Source organism: Polypterus senegalus, chromosome 2, assembly GCF_016835505.1.
Source record: "Polypterus senegalus isolate Bchr_013 chromosome 2, ASM1683550v1, whole genome shotgun sequence".
Lineage (NCBI taxonomy): Eukaryota > Metazoa > Chordata > Cladistia > Polypteriformes > Polypteridae > Polypterus > Polypterus senegalus.
The window spans coordinates 256,639,544-256,655,604 of NC_053155.1; the positions used below are offsets into that span (position 1 = coordinate 256,639,544).

The window sequence follows — 16,061 nt, forward strand, 5'->3', positions numbered from 1 at the left end:
TTATGAGCGTTGCTGTCATCAAGGATTTGATTATCATTATTTCTTTCAATCAGGTTCGTATTTGGAGGATGTGTTGTGTTCAAGTTACATTCCATGTTTGTCTAGTCTATGCCTGACCATCTCATCTTTGTTGTCAACCGTTGTAAAGATAACAGGTTTCATTCATAGAAGTGATCACCACCCAAATCGGTACTCATGAATCTAAGATGTTTAACAGGCATTCCCAGTATTAAGTTGTAGATTTGCCTGCGAATATTTAGCGGCAGCGTGTCTAAGAACGTAATTTAAACAACCTTTACACCTTGCTTTCCTACTGATATGTCTACAAAGGCTTGTTCAGCATCAGAGGGTTGTTCCTGTCCTACTGCATCAATAAACAGCTCATCTTCCTCTTTATCTGAGACATCACACACTGCATCCACCTTGTGGTCTGTTTCCGCAGTAGGTGAACTTATGAATATGCGTGTATGCGTCCGTCGCTTCATATTCTATTGCTGCCGTCTCAATTGTGTAATGCGTTTTTTGTTCAGCACTCTTTGGAGCTCTTGCTTTTTGCCTGCGTACTGTGTTCACAGTCAATTCACGTGAGCTGCTCGGAGTACATGCATTGAAGGTTCTCAGCTGTGCTTGTGCTATCTTGTGCGATCTTGAGATGCCCACGGCTTTATTTAATCTTAGCTCAGACCCGGCACTTAAAAGTTTCTCTCGTACTTTTGCTGAGTTTGTGCCAAACACTAGTCTATCCCTGACCATCTCATCTCAGTTTGCATAATCACAGTCCTTCACCAGCAATTTTAACTCCGTTCCAAAATGATCAAATGTCTCATTTATACCCTGCGTCTTCTCGGTAAACTTGTATCTCGCGAATATAGTATTCGTCTTAGGCATGACAAATGCCAGCAGCAGCGTGTCTATGAACTTAATTTAAACTTAAGCTTTACACCTTGCTTTCCTATTCGTTTGCATAAGCACAGTCCTTCACCAGAAATTTTAACTCTGTTACAAAGTGATCAAAAGACTTGTTTTCACCGTCAGTTCACGTGAGCCACTCAGAGTACATGCATCGAAGGTTCTCAGCTGTGCTTGTGGTATCTTGTGTGATCTTGTGGTGTCTACGGCTTTATTTAATGTTAGCTCACACCCGGCACTTAAAAGTTTCTTTTCCACTTTTGTTGAGTTTGTACCAAACACTATTCTATCCCTGACCATCTCATCTTCATTTGCATAAGCACAGTCCTTCACCAGCAATTTTAACTCCGTTACAAACTGATCAAAAGTCTCATTTATACCCTGAGTCTTCTCATTAAACTTGTATCTCGTGAATATCGTATTCGTCGTAGGCATGACAAACGCCAATGGTAGTGTGTCTATGAACTTAATTTAAACTTAAGGTTTACACCGTGCTTTGTTTCCGCAGTAGCTGCACTTCTGAATTTGCTTGTATGCGTCACTCGCTTCATATTCTTTTGCTGCCTTCTCAATTGTGTAATGTGTCTTTTGTTCAGCACTCTTTGGAGCTCTTGGTTGTTCTCTGCGTACTGCGTTCACAGTCAGTTCACGTGAGCTGCTTGGAGTACATGCATCGAAGGTTCTCAGTTGTGCTTGTGCTATCTCGTGCGATCTTGCAATGTCCATGGCTTTATTTAATGTTAGCTAAGACCCGGCAATTAAAAGTTTCTCTTGTACATTCGCTGAGTTTGTGCCAAACACTAGTCTATCCCTGACCATCTCATCTTCGTTTGCATAAGCACAGTCCTTCACCCGCGAATATTTAGCGGCAGCAAGTCTATTGGATTGCCGCTGACAGACGGCCTTATATGGGCAGGCAGTCAATTACGTGGGAGGCGTGCTGATGGAAGACGCAACTCCGCCTCACACGGCGACCGAGCTGCCGGCTATGGCCGTATATATGTACGTACGTAGGTTCCAGTTATGACTGTTACGTGTAGAATTTCGAAATGAAACCTGCCTAACTTTTGTAGGTAAGCTGTAAGGAATGAGCCTGCCAAATTTCAGCCTTCTATCTACACAGGAAGTTGGAGAATTAGTGGTCAGTCAGTCAGTCAGGGCTTTGCCTTTTATTAGTATAGATACAGTAAAAAGCAGACAAATGAATAACATGTTTCTCACTTGCTTGTTCACTGCCTAGCACTGCAAACCTAATGAAAGTAATACTGGGCTGGTACAAAGTAAAAGAAGACACAAACACCAATTAACATTCTTTGCCTGTAACTTTGATTTTAATAAATACTACTTTTGAAAGGCTTTTGTGTTGTTCATCAAGGATATAATATGGTAGAATATATGAAAACATTTTTAAAAGAGGTGCAAGATATAAAGAAAAATACAATAAGCTAGGACTGCATTTTTTTTCTTTTCTTTATGGTGGAGTTAAACAGTCAACATCAGCACAAGGCAAGTGTGAATAATGAAGTTTAGTTGTCCTCAGCTACCACAAATCAAGAAAATACTTTGTTTACTGAATAGAAAGGAAAAGACAGGCAAAGATCTTTAGGAAAGAGTGCAAATATTCAAATAAACATAATGGATAAATTAAACAAATGGAAACAAACATAATATTCAGAATCAAAGTATATTTCAGGAAAGCTACAAAAGGTCAGAAATTTTAGATGAAGTCATGTGAAAAGTTAAACACATCCTCTTTCATGACTTAACTAGCAAACACCTCCAAAGTACTAAAATAAGATAAATCTAATAGTAGATTCCACACAACACATAACAGATTTTACATAAAAAATAATACAGAATACAGAAGGCCAAGTGAAAGAAGCCCAATGTGAATATTTGAAAGAACTATTTGACCAGGAGATGACGAAACAAAACGCAAAAGGCAAAACTCATAGATATAATAATCATATAATAATAATCAGAGAACAAACTATAAATCTAACAATGAAGAAACAAAATGCAAAAGTCATTATCAGAGAACAAATAAATTATAACTCTAAAAATCTAAATCTCAACACCCAAAACTTTGACCCAGAACTGTTTTAGCCAAAAGAAACAAAGCAGAGGTCAAAACCAGAACTAGCACCTCAAAGCCCTAACCAAAACTCTTTGAAAAAAGAAAGCATAAAAAGAATCTCATAAAATTCAAACTTGTGGATACTCGTGTTATCACAATGTCACTACTTATTGTGACTGGATGGTAACATTAAGCACAGAGATGCTAGAAGTCATGTGGGTGGCAACAGACATTGCTAAGCACAATATGGCTATGAATCTTCTGATTTAAAATGGTGGTGTGATCATATCATTGACATAACAATAAAAATCAACAATGGCCATAAACCTGCAATACAATTGTACAAACAATGCACAAAAAATAATCATATAATCATTAATAACTAAAAGTACTGTAAGTACAGCTCATGGTTTAAAGCTTGTAGAAATTTAACAGCAGCGACAAAAAGTAATTATTTTGTGTATGACTAAAACATCAACTTCTTCTTCTTCTTCTTCTTCTTCTTGGCTGCTCCATTAGGGGTCGCCACAGTGGATCACCTTTTTCCATATCCTTCTGTCCTCTGCATCTTGATCTGTTACACCCACCACCTGTATGTCTTCACTCACCACATCCTCTTTTCATCCTATCTTCCTCTTTATAACTTACCTGGCAGCTCTATCCTTAACATCCTTTTCCCAATATATACAGCTCTCCTCTGCATATGTCCAAACCAATGCAATCTCACCTCTCTGACTATGTCTCCAAAACGATCAACCTAAGGTGACCCTCCAATGTACTCATTTCCAATCCTGTCCATCCTCATCACACCCAATGCAAATCTTAATTAACATCTTTAACTCTACCACCTCCAGCTCTGACTTTTTTCTGGTCAGTGCCACGGTCTCCAACCCATATAACATAGCTGGCCTCAAATACTGTATAGAAATCTTACTCAACATTATTAAGGAGAAGAAGAGTGGAGATAACTGAAGTCGCAGAGAAAGTCTCAACATGGAGATGGCTTAACAGAGAGGAACCAAGGGTGTCTCTGTACAGTACACAATTAGAAACACCTATTATTCCATCTATCCCAAGATTTTTTCTACGTGTCCAAATAAAAACCATACAGTGATAAGATGTACTTTAAAATTAATTTCTTTATTGCTTTGCTTGTTGAGCAAAAATGCAGTCTTGGTAATTTCCTGTCTGCTATTTTTAAATCCCTGCAAAAAGCAATTATATGGTTAATGTTGATGATTATTGATTAAAGCTCCAAAAATGATGATTGGAGTTGGTAATTTTAATTGATTGTAGGTGCATGAGTAATCAGTAGAGTAATTTTTAAAGAGCTTTATCTAATTATATATACAGAATATCAAAATTCTTGAATGAAAATTTATATTATTATAATCATATTATAAATGTAAAAGCCCAAGGTACTATTCAATGAAATTAATGTTAGGCCTCTTTCATAAAACAGATACTATTTTTCCTGCATTATAGAGAAGTAAACTGCAGTGCAGTGCCATCTTTCATTATAGCCTTTTTCTACAGTTTAGAATGAGTTCATTCAAAAAACTGCCAACTTTTAATACTTCTACTAATTCATGATTCATAAGAGGTAGGTGTTTAATTAATTATGTCTGTAACATTCATCAGACTAAATCTTGAAAGACTTGGTCCAATACATTTTCAGAATTCTATGGTTAGATGGTTAAAAACTACATAACTTGATAAGTTTTTCCTGTTTCCATTTTTGCATCTTGTTTAAAACAGAATGATTTCTTCATAAATATAATAATGTCTTTCATCTCAATTTTCCCACTTCTTTCAGTTTTGTAGACCACAACTGATATACATTTAAACTTGCGAAAAGAAGGAGTAATTGTGGTCTCCAATTTCAAAAATTACAATGGAGTACATTTTAATAGCTAGATTTTATAGGCAGTGTCCTGCTCTTGGTGTTAAATAAAAAGCACAAGCTACAATCCCTCCCTTGGATTTTCAATGTCACATTGTTTAACCTGCCAGAGACTGAGTTGTAATAATATCTAAACAGAAGTACTATCATGATGTACAAGTCATGTTGGATAATAATCCCAGCAAGAAAAAAAAATACTACATCAAACTTTTCATTGTTGTATTTTTATATGAAAGACAGGATACAGCTGCCCAACATGCCCATTTTAAACCTTCTTGTCAAAGTTTTCACAAAAATGCATTAAGCATTCAAATGTTATCACCTTCATAAAAGTATAATTCCCTACAAATCAAAGTATTAGTACAGTCCATTGAAAAATAATACAAGAAAGGGAACTGCACTGCACTGAACATAATGCCAGTTTTAGGTGAGGCCTGCATCCCTGTTCTACTGTCTATTTAAACTCCCATCATCAATACATCTCGCACACATCCACAGTGTTAAACTTTATGAACAATTTAACATGATGTAATAAACTTTAGTTTTTTAAGACTTGATGATTTTTATGTTATAATCCCATTATCTTTCTATATAGATCTATAGCTCTAATGATCTGCTGCTTCCTATTCTTGTAAGCTTTGAGATTGTCTCTGCAGTAACGATTATACTTTTGCCCTTGCTAGCTAAGACTCTGCTACCATTTGTCCCAATGTTTATCAGATAACGGTACGTTTGGTTTTCTTTTTTGTTTGCAGAACTATGATCCACATTAAAACATCCTACTGTTGGTCATTCCTGAACTCTGTGTACATCTAATTCTTATGCTCATAGACCACCACACCCTGGCAAAAATATCTGGGGAGCATTATTGGCAGAAAATAGCCTGCCTTGAAGTGGGCAACGTTTTATCAGGTTTACAAAGATCTTAAAAAAAAAAATAACAAAAATACCTGGAAGCTGCTTTCTTCAAAAGTTTCTTGATTTCATTCAGGCTACATGTGAGCTTCCCATGAACTGATATAAAGGCACTGCAGCTTTCGGGAGGTGGTTCATCAGCAGCCATCTGTTATTAGTGGTATAGAATACAATGGCAATAAAAGTTCAGATTTATTAAGTAATAAAACAGTCATATTGATAAAGACAGAGTTAATAGAAAACAGTTTTAGAAACACTGTTGACCACAAATAATTGATGTCATTACCACAATTCTCTACTTTTGTAACTCCACATAGTGTACAACCGATGTGGATGTCTTTTATCAGTCATCCATTTCTAGATTTATTTAATCTAGTTCTGGGATTTACTGGGCCAGAGAGGATCCAGCAGCAATGTTTCTGGAATCGTGGCTTTACAAACTTATTCATATATTACTGTGTGCATCCTCTGACTTCTTTACAATTTTTTTTTAACTCCATGGTAGAATATTGTGCATGGCCTTGTGAATAAATTAGGAAAGAGAGTGTTGTTTGGCTGGCTTGCGGATGCTGTAACTTCACTATAATATGACTTTACCAATAATAGTCTGTGGAGGAACACTGTTAATCAAATATACTTTCTTCTTTCCATACATTTACTTAGTACTCATTTCCACTACTGTGTCACAAGAAGGAATTTTGACTACCAGTAGCCACAACACAGTGTGTAAATAGGGAGGTCATGAGCACCACCTCATAAAATTGGTAACACTACTGGTAACCAGAGCCATCCTACCCCAAAATGCAGTAATATGTCATTTTTTTTTTCAGGTTAAATGGCAGTAAACTACCAAATGTATTTTAACTGTGTATACTTTGAGTCTGCAAGTACCAACTCAAGCTTACGGAGACCAGATGAAAGTACAAACCTGGAATCAGTGACAGATTTTTTTTATAGCTGCCTGTTTAGTTTTCACCACAGTCCAACACTTTTGTAAAGCTGGTAGTGCTTTACTACTGACTAGTACTGCTAAGTTTGGTAGCATTGACTAGCACTTTCATAAGATATCAATAATCATTCAACATATTCTTCTCTGATCAAATATGATTTTGCTTAGCTGACTTTCTTTGACAGCTAATATTCAAATTGCAGCAACAAAAGGTTGCTAAATTTGTTTGCTCAGCTTTTCAACTACTAATAATATATCTCCAGATTAAAAGCCATTTCATGTGTCAAGAATTTGTTGGAATTAAAAGTGTGTCACCAAATGCAAAAGAATAGTATGATATAATCATGTTTAAATGGAACAAAACTGGAAAAAATTCAATCATTCATCGAAAGGTTAACTTTCTAACTCAGAAGGCAGAAAAGAAGCTTGGGAAGAAGGACAATCTACTGCTACTCACACATGGTACATTCACTCACCCTGTTATTTTCTCAACAGCCCTTTGCATCCAAGGCACAATAACACTCCTTTTAAACCGACTCTTCTAATAAGAAGGTGTGCAGATTTTTTTTTTATACTGGCAGTGAACACCTTCTTGAAATTATAGATAGAACGCCTCGGGCCAAGGTGACAGTTACCTCACTCACATACTCAATGCTACTACAATAACATTGACTAGTAAACACAATTTTCAAATTTCACAGATAGATACTTACACTGTTGATTCATTTAAAATTTTAAACACAGACCACTTAAATTGTACAAACATTTTTTCTTTTTTGACAATTTGGAGTCTTAGCCCATTGAACACTTTCTGGTGAGACAGGAGTTCATGCATAACTTCAACAAGTCTTAAGATATTTTAGCCATGTCTTTTCCCTCTGGACATACTACTATAACAAAAAGGCATCTAATCTAGTCTGTTCAAAAACCTAATTTACTGCATTTCTTGTACAAAGTGTTCTGCAATCTACATCAGCAAAACATGGACATGACTTGCAGTCATTTCATTTCATTTATGAGCCTTCAAGAACAAAGAGGGAGTCTTTACTGGAACATTTCAGTTATCTTCATCACAGCTACACTGATATTTTTGTGCCCTTTCAAAAGATTTCAAAGGTATCTTTTTTAAGAGACACAGAAAAAATAAATTTAATTCTTAAATGCAAATCACACATTCTTCAGGCACATAATGCTTTACCGAGATTGTAATCTGTCCCTTTATCTAATAGCTGCTTTGTGCACATAATCTGGCTTTTCACCCTTAAATCTCCCAGGGTTTGTGCTCACCTTTCCCACCTAGAAATCTTACCTGCTTATTCTTTTTATAAACACACAACAAATGAAGATGTAATTGGTGAAACAGTAACATGGAATATTTTGATCCTTACACTATCAATTTCTCCACACAGTTATTTTTAAACATGCATAAACAATCTAGGGTCACTGGGACTTAGGCCAGGAACAATCCCAGCATCATCTAGCACATGCCAGGGCAACATACATATATATATCTACATATATACACATACATATACATACACAAATACATACATACACACACATACATACATACACACAAATATATACACACAAATATATATATACATACACACACACATATATACATATATAAACATATATATACATATACATACATATCTACATATATACACACACAGCTATTTCGTATCAGTGCAATACGCTGCTTGTTAAAACGGGTAACTCCCGCTCTTACGTGCAAGTCTGCGTGGATATTATGAACTATCGTATTTGTTCAAGTTCTATTTAAATTTTAAATAGAAGGAATTTTTATTTAGTCGACAGAAATATCTTTGGTAGGAATGGTAAAACAGACAGGAATATTATTCCTGAATAAATCAACTCAAACCTTAAACAACTTATAATATTTTGCTCTCCATAAAAATATATCCTGTCTAAATTATACAAGTTAGAAATAAAGTAAACGTTAAAAGAACAAACATTCAAATTTCTTTACTCTTATGTAATTTTATATAAAAAATAAACTTAGATTTTAAATATCCCAAAAGATTTTGCTCTCCATAAAAATATATCCTGTCAAAATTATACAAATTCAAATATGAACATGCTGCATAACAAAACCTGGAAATATAAATAAAATGTGTTCCTTTCAGCAATAACAAATCAAATCATTCAGTTGTCTTTGCTCATATGTCATTTTAGAGCTGGACGCCTGGCATCTTTTTTTGGCAACAAGTTCGTTTATGTTTGGTGTGAGGTTCTGTGTTGTGGAGATTCTCAGGATGGATTGCAGGTGCTCATCAGTGAGGCGACTCCTGTGTGCTGTTTTGTTAGTCTTTATCACTGAGAAGAGCTTCTCACACAGATATGTGCTACCAAACATGCACAAGGTTCGAGCCGCATGTAGACGGACTTTTTGTTCTTCAAAGTCACCAAAGCGCCGTGCAAACTCAGTGCGCCAGTTTATCAGCAAAGTGCGATTTGGGAACACCGTAGTGACGACTTGGTTTAACATTACTTGGCAACAGGAAAGTGGGGCAAGTTGCACTGGTGCATTTGTGTCTCCCATAAAAGCAGCTTCACTTGAAATCACTTTGTGATTGTGCACGGGTAAAACGTCCGCTGAAGTGTCAGATTCTTATTTAATTCTTCTGCTTTCTGTATCTTCTGCATTGCATTCAGGTTTCAGGTTACCCTGATGTTTTGTCTCATAGTGCCGTCTTAGATTAAATTCTGTAATTACAGCCACATTAGCTCCACAAATGAGACACACGGGTTCAGTAAACATATACTCAGCCTCCCATCGGTTTTAAAGGCTCTATTTTCAGAATCAACTTTTCTCTTCAGCATCGTGTGAGCTAGCTTCGCAATAACTTGCAGCATCATAAGCTAGACTTGATTAACGCGTAAGTGTTCGGCAAGGCAGCTGAAGCGCTGCATTATGGGATCTGTAGTTTATTGTGTTACCAGCGCTTCATATACCCGGCCATTAATAACAATAATACAGTATATAAAATGATCTCGCGGGCGGATATAATTACGCCGGGCGGATGTGGCCCCGCCCTTGAGTTTGACACATATGGACTAAATAGAACTTGAAAAGATATATTTTTCAAATGTGATCGCGCAATTCAGATAGAGTTGACGCACTACAGCCTGCATGCCTCAATAAGTCATCCTCCCTCGCTCTTACTTTTTACCGCTCATCTAATGAATACACTGAGTATGGCTTTACCAAAACAATCATTGATGGCTAATAAAGTATCCATTATTCGAGTATGTAGATCGGGATATATATATACATATATATATACCCGCGTATCGCAGCGAGAAGTAGTGTGTTAAAAAGCTAGAAAAAAAGAACATTTTAAAAATAACGTAACATGACTGTCAATATACAGTATTTGTTTTGTGAGTGTTACTGAGTGTTGCTGTCATCAAGGATTTGATTATCATTATTTCTTTCAATCAGGTTCGTATTTGTAGGATGTGTTGTGTTCAAGTTACATTCCGTGTTTGTCAATCGTTGTAAAGATGACAGGTTTCATTCATCGATTCGTTTCTTACTGCATCAATAAACAGCTGTCTTCTTCTTTATCTGAGACCTGACACACCGCATGCACGGGCTTTTTTTACACTGTCTTCCTTTAGCGGGACATTGACTTTTTCCACGTGTGCTTTGTTTCCGCAGTAGCTGGATTTATGAATATGCTTGTATGTATCAGACGCTTCATATTTTTGCTGCCTTTTCAATTGTGTAATTCGGTTTTGTTCAGCTCTTTGGAACTGTTGCTTTTATCTGTGCACGCGTCAGTTCACGTGAGCCGCTCGGTGTACATGCATCGAAGGTTCCCAGCTGTGCTGATGCCATCTCGTGCGATGTCCATGGCTGTATTTAATGTTACCTTAGTCCTGGCACTTAAAACTTTCTCTCGCAGTTTCGCTGAGTTTGTGTCAAACACCACCCTGACCATCTCATCTTCCTCTCCATAAGCACAGTCCTTCACCCGTGAATATTTAGTGGGAGTTTGCTATTGGATTGCCGCTGACGGACGGCCTTATATGGGCAGGCACTAAATTACAAACGCCAGCGCAGCCTGTCTATGAACTTACTTTAAAGTGTTGGTTTACATCGTGCTTTGTTTCCGAAGTAGCAGAACTCATGAATATGGTTGTATATGTCACTCGCTCGCTTCTTATTGTTTCGCTGCCTTCTCAATTATATAATGCATGTTTTCTTCAGCGCTTTTTGGAGGTCTTCCTGGTTTTCTATGTACTGCGTGATTACGTGGGAGGCGTGATGATGTCACACGAAACTCCGCCCACGGCGTTCAAGCTCATCTCCATTACAGTAAATGGAGAAAAACAGCTTCCAGTTATGACCATTACGCGTAGAATTTCGATATAAAACCTGCCCAACTTTTGTAAGGAAGCTGTAAGGAATGAACCTGCCAAATTTCAGCCTTCCACCCACACGGGAAGTTGGAGAATTAGTGATGAGTGAGTGAGTGAGTGAGTGAGGGCTTTGCCTTTTATTAGTATAGATATATACAGATCTACATATATATACACATATCCACATATATACACACACACATATACACAGTATATATATACATATCCACATATATATACATATCTACATATATATACTGTATATAGCAAAATCCCGCGCTTCGCAGCGACGAAGAACTGCTTTTACATTTTTATTAAGAAGAAAAGAAAACCTTTTTAAACTGAGGGAAAATATACCAATAACTATCTGTTAAGGATCTCTTTGAATACCACGTTGTCAGTTCAGCAGTCCAGTTGTAATATGACCAAGCTGTGCACTGAGATTACTTTTGAGAATGAAACGTATAGTTTTGTCCAGGAGGAAAGCAATGTTGCCTCAAATCAATGGCAACCTTTTGTAGGGTCTGTCCCTAAGTGTCCCTAAGACTTATTATTTGTCATCGCGAAGCAGAGCCTTACTGGAAATCTGAGGCATTTCAATTGAAATGTAGAGATCAGAGGGTATAACGGTGATTTGAGGAATACATTCAGAGTGTGGCGCTCTGCTGTTTTTTTGTGTAGCTGCCTTAACACAGCTTCTCCGCTGCTTTATAAACAAACGCCATATAAGGCCATTGTTTCTCCTTGCGTCACGGTTCTGTACTGTTTTATTGTTCGTTTATTACGATTCTCATAGTTATTGTGTAGCTATTCGAGACTTACTTTACTGTTCAGGTACCCATTTCCTTTATTTAATCCGCGGCTTGTACGTTATTTTTTATTCATTTATTACGATTATAGATATTTATTGATTCCCTTCTTTAGCTGACTGCCTGCTCATATAAGACGCTCCGCTGTTTTTTTGTGAAACAGCCTTTACACAGCTTCTCCACTGTTTTATAAACGAATGACATATAAAGCCATCACCTTGTCAATTGTGTAATGCATTTTTTGAACAGGTTTGATGCATGGAAGTGATCACTCATACTGTGTTCAGTCAGTCAGCTGCTCTCTTGTGTGATGTTGCGATGTTCACGGCTTTATTTAATGTTAGCTAAGACCCGGCACTTAAAAGTTTCTGGCTGCACTCCGGTTGTAATATGATGAAGCTGCGCAAGCTCACTCGTGAGAATGCAATGTATAGTTGTCCAGGAGAAAAGCAAACTTGCCTGAAATCAATGCCATCGTTTTGTAGGGTCTGTCCCTGAGACTTATTACTTGTCATCGCGCAGCAGAGCCTTACTGGAAATTGAAGGCATCTGAATTGAAATGGGAGATCAGAGGGTATAACGGGGATGCGAAGAATACATTGAGTGTAGAGAAACTCTAGAGACAGCGTGTGTATTAACGTGTGGATTTTTCTGTGAGTATTTGGTGGCAGCATGACGAAGTTGCTTCCGCAAGACCTTGTTAGGTGTGGAGCTCAACTCGGAGCATATTCTTTTCCTACCTTGTCAATTGTGTAATGCGTTTTTTGAACAGGTTTGATGCATGGAAGTGATCACTCATACTGCGTTCAGTCAGTTCACGTGAGTTGATCTATTGTGTGATGTTGCAATGTCCACGGCTTTATTTAATGTTAGCTAAGACCCGGCACATCTTTGGGATGTGGTGGAACGGGAGCTTCATGCCCTGGATGTGCATCCCACAAATCTCCATCAACTGCAAGATGCTATCCTATCAATATGGGCCAAAATTTCTAAAGAATGCTTTCAGCACCTTGTTGAATCAATGCCACGTAGAATTAAGGCAGTTCTGAAGGCGAAAGGGGGTCAAACACCGTATTAGTATGGTGTTCCTAATAATCCTTTAGGTGAGAATATATATATATATATATATATATATATATATATATATATATATATATATATATATATATATATATATATAGATATAGTCAGAGGTGGCTGGGGTGGCGACCCAACCGGGGCATCTAGGTGGCCGGAGGAGGGCTTGCACCTTCCCCAGACCATGTGGGGGCGACCACCCTGGTTCCTTTGGGGGCCACGGGCACAGAGCTTTGAAGCTCCACCCTGTAGGGGCCCGTGGTCGCCACCAGGGGGCGCCCCCATGCCTTTAGAGCCCTAGACCTCAGCACTTCCGCCACACCAGGAAGTGCTGAGGGGAAGAAGAGCAGGGACACCCGGAGTGCTTCCGGGTATGCAGCCAGCACTTCCGCCACACAGGGGCGTGTCCGGAGCACATCCGGGTGATAATAAAAGGGGCCGCCTCCCTTCATTCGAAGCAAGAGTCAGGAGTGGAGTGGACTGAGCTGGAGAAGAGAGAAGGAGGCAGTCTGAAGAAGGCATTGTGTGGCCAGGAAAAAAAAGGGTTTTTGTGGTGCACTTGTGACTATATATTTGTAAATAAACGTGTTTGTGGGTGACATGAACGTGTCCGCCTGTCTGTGTCTGGGCCAGCCTCCACAATGGCATCCCAGATAGGACTTTCCGCCTGGTTCAAGGCCGGAGGGCCCCGTCACAAAATAATTTTGTGGACGGCCCAGCGCGGCAGGTACGCCCACACACATGCCGCGGGTGCGGCGTGCCCACAACCCCGGGACAAGTAGTCGCCCAGCAGACTGCTGCCGGACCGTGGAGGACTGGTGCTCACCTGGTCCGGGAGAAAGACAACAGCCAGGACAGGAGAGCAGTGGGCTCAGACAAATTTACAGCTTTGCACTACTCTGTCCATTTCTTGATGACTGATTTAACTGGACTCCATGCGATTTTCAGTGACTTAGATATTTTTTTAACTCCATCCCCGGACTTGTGCTTTTCAAACACCTTTTTACAGTGTTGCATGGAGTGTTATTTAATCTTTATTGTGTAGGTTAGGACATGACATGACTCATCACAAGTTGGACTTTCCAGATGAGGTGCCTTTACACTACAATCAATGAAAACCCTTCAGACAGGTGATCTCCACTGAACTATTTATGTGACTCCTGAAAAGGACTTTGCTGCACCAGTGATGATTTAGGTATGTCATATTTAAAAAGGTTGAATTCTTATGTGATCGGTTGTTTTGTGTTTTATATTTGTACCCTACAGAGTTTTATATTTGCAATTAATTTAGACCACTTTGCATGGATCTGTTTTCATTTTGACATTAAAGAGTCTTTTTCTGTTGGTCAATGTCAAAAAGCTAAATTAAATCCTCTGTGATTCAATGTTGTACAACAATAAAATGTGAAACCTTCCAAGAGGTTGAATACTTTTTATAAGCACTGTACCAAATAATTTTCTTTAATAATAATTCACCAACACGTGAGTAAACAGCATTGTTTTGTTTTTTTTTTTACCTACCTGTTGGAATTTCTGCACAGTGGGAGAGAAGACTCTCAAGGAAAGGGCAAACTTCAGCAGATTAATTTGGAGGTCTGTTATGAACTGTCCAGCTTTCTTCAGAATTAAATTGTAATAAGCTTGTTCTGAGTCTGTACAAAAGAATTTTAAAACATTTTTTCCAACAATAATACATTATTTAGTTTTATTAGCATGTACAACTTATGTAACATGTGATTCATCATTTATGACACAAGCAAAAATATACAGTCAGCTCTCATATTTATGGTAGTTATTTTCCTGAAAGACCCAGTGGAAACCGAAACCACAGACAATGAAGCATTGATCCTATGGGAAATATGGGACTAGGTTCTGGTGGAACTATTTATTATTGTTACCCGTTACCATAAACACACAATTTCATGTACTGAAAATCAGCTAAGCTCGTTATAATGTGTTTACATTTGGGAGCACTTGGAAAAATATTTTCATTATCATTACACTTCGCTGCCATTGTTGAACCTAAATACATTTATCTGAAAAACAGAGTAAAACACTAAGAACATGAGGAATATTATCAGAATGTGCAGTGTTGCTAACACAACAGAAGCTGTTTATTAAAACACATCACTGAAACACACAGGTAAGTACCCAGGCCCCTGTGGCTAAAAATGGACAGAGAGAATGCATGGTGATGTTTGGACAGAACTAACAGGGTTAGTTAGCAAGGGGAGAAGTAAGGGGATTGTGGGGTGGTTGTGTGGGATGCCAGCTTGGATACAAACCCGGAAACCCCAGGCTAGTGTAGGACCTGCAGGAAGGCTGAAGGCGCTACACCTCCACTCTAACCACTAAAGGCTTGATATTGACCTTTCAGCAAGTACACCTGAGGAAACCTTATTATGACTTTTGCTTTGTCTGGATAGTCAAAATCGATTGTCTTTTCATGGATCCACCAGAGGCCACAAATGACCACAGCAGCACCAATCTAAGGACCTCACTAAACCATTCAATCAGTACTAGCGGCGGGCAGTGTGTACAAAGGGCAGGGACTTAATCAGTGTAAATTTATGACCTGCACTTACTGGGAATTCCTTGTTTATGGGGAATAACTGCAAACCCCGGTAACTATAACAAATAGGGTTCAATGCCTTGCCCCCACCTCTTGCCACCTGGTAAACACATGTCAATCTATTCAGTGTAGCATGCCTACAGACCTGGACATTGAAAGGATCATAAACCTGTCAATTTCATCTTCTGCTTCTGTGCAATAGGCTTCTCTGGATTTTATTTTCTACCGCACATGGCCGCAATTAGTCACAAGTAGACCATATGTGTTAAAAAATGGGTTACACTTTAAAAGAAGCAGATACGTGAATCTGTAGACATCAAAGATGTACTGTAAATTGTGCTAAATGAACATAATTTGCAATGACTATATATATATATATATATATATATATATACACACACACACACACACAGTGGTGTGAAAAACTATTTGCCCCCTTCCTGATTTCTTATTCT

General features: G+C 38.2%; 1 protein-coding gene across 2 annotated transcripts in view; it reads right to left on the reverse strand.

The window, feature by feature from the left end:
• uggt2 (UDP-glucose glycoprotein glucosyltransferase 2) overlaps nt 1-16,061 on the reverse strand; it is a 652,370-nt gene that overhangs the window by 517,891 nt on the left and 118,418 nt on the right. For both annotated transcript variants that reach the window (XM_039745402.1, XM_039745404.1), the window contains exons 4-5: nt 14,556-14,686; nt 5,840-5,952 (exon numbers count right to left, since the gene is read on the reverse strand). In XM_039745402.1, the coding sequence (XP_039601336.1) occupies nt 5,840-5,952; nt 14,556-14,686 (244 nt within the window). The remainder of the gene's footprint in view (nt 1-5,839; nt 5,953-14,555; nt 14,687-16,061) is intronic.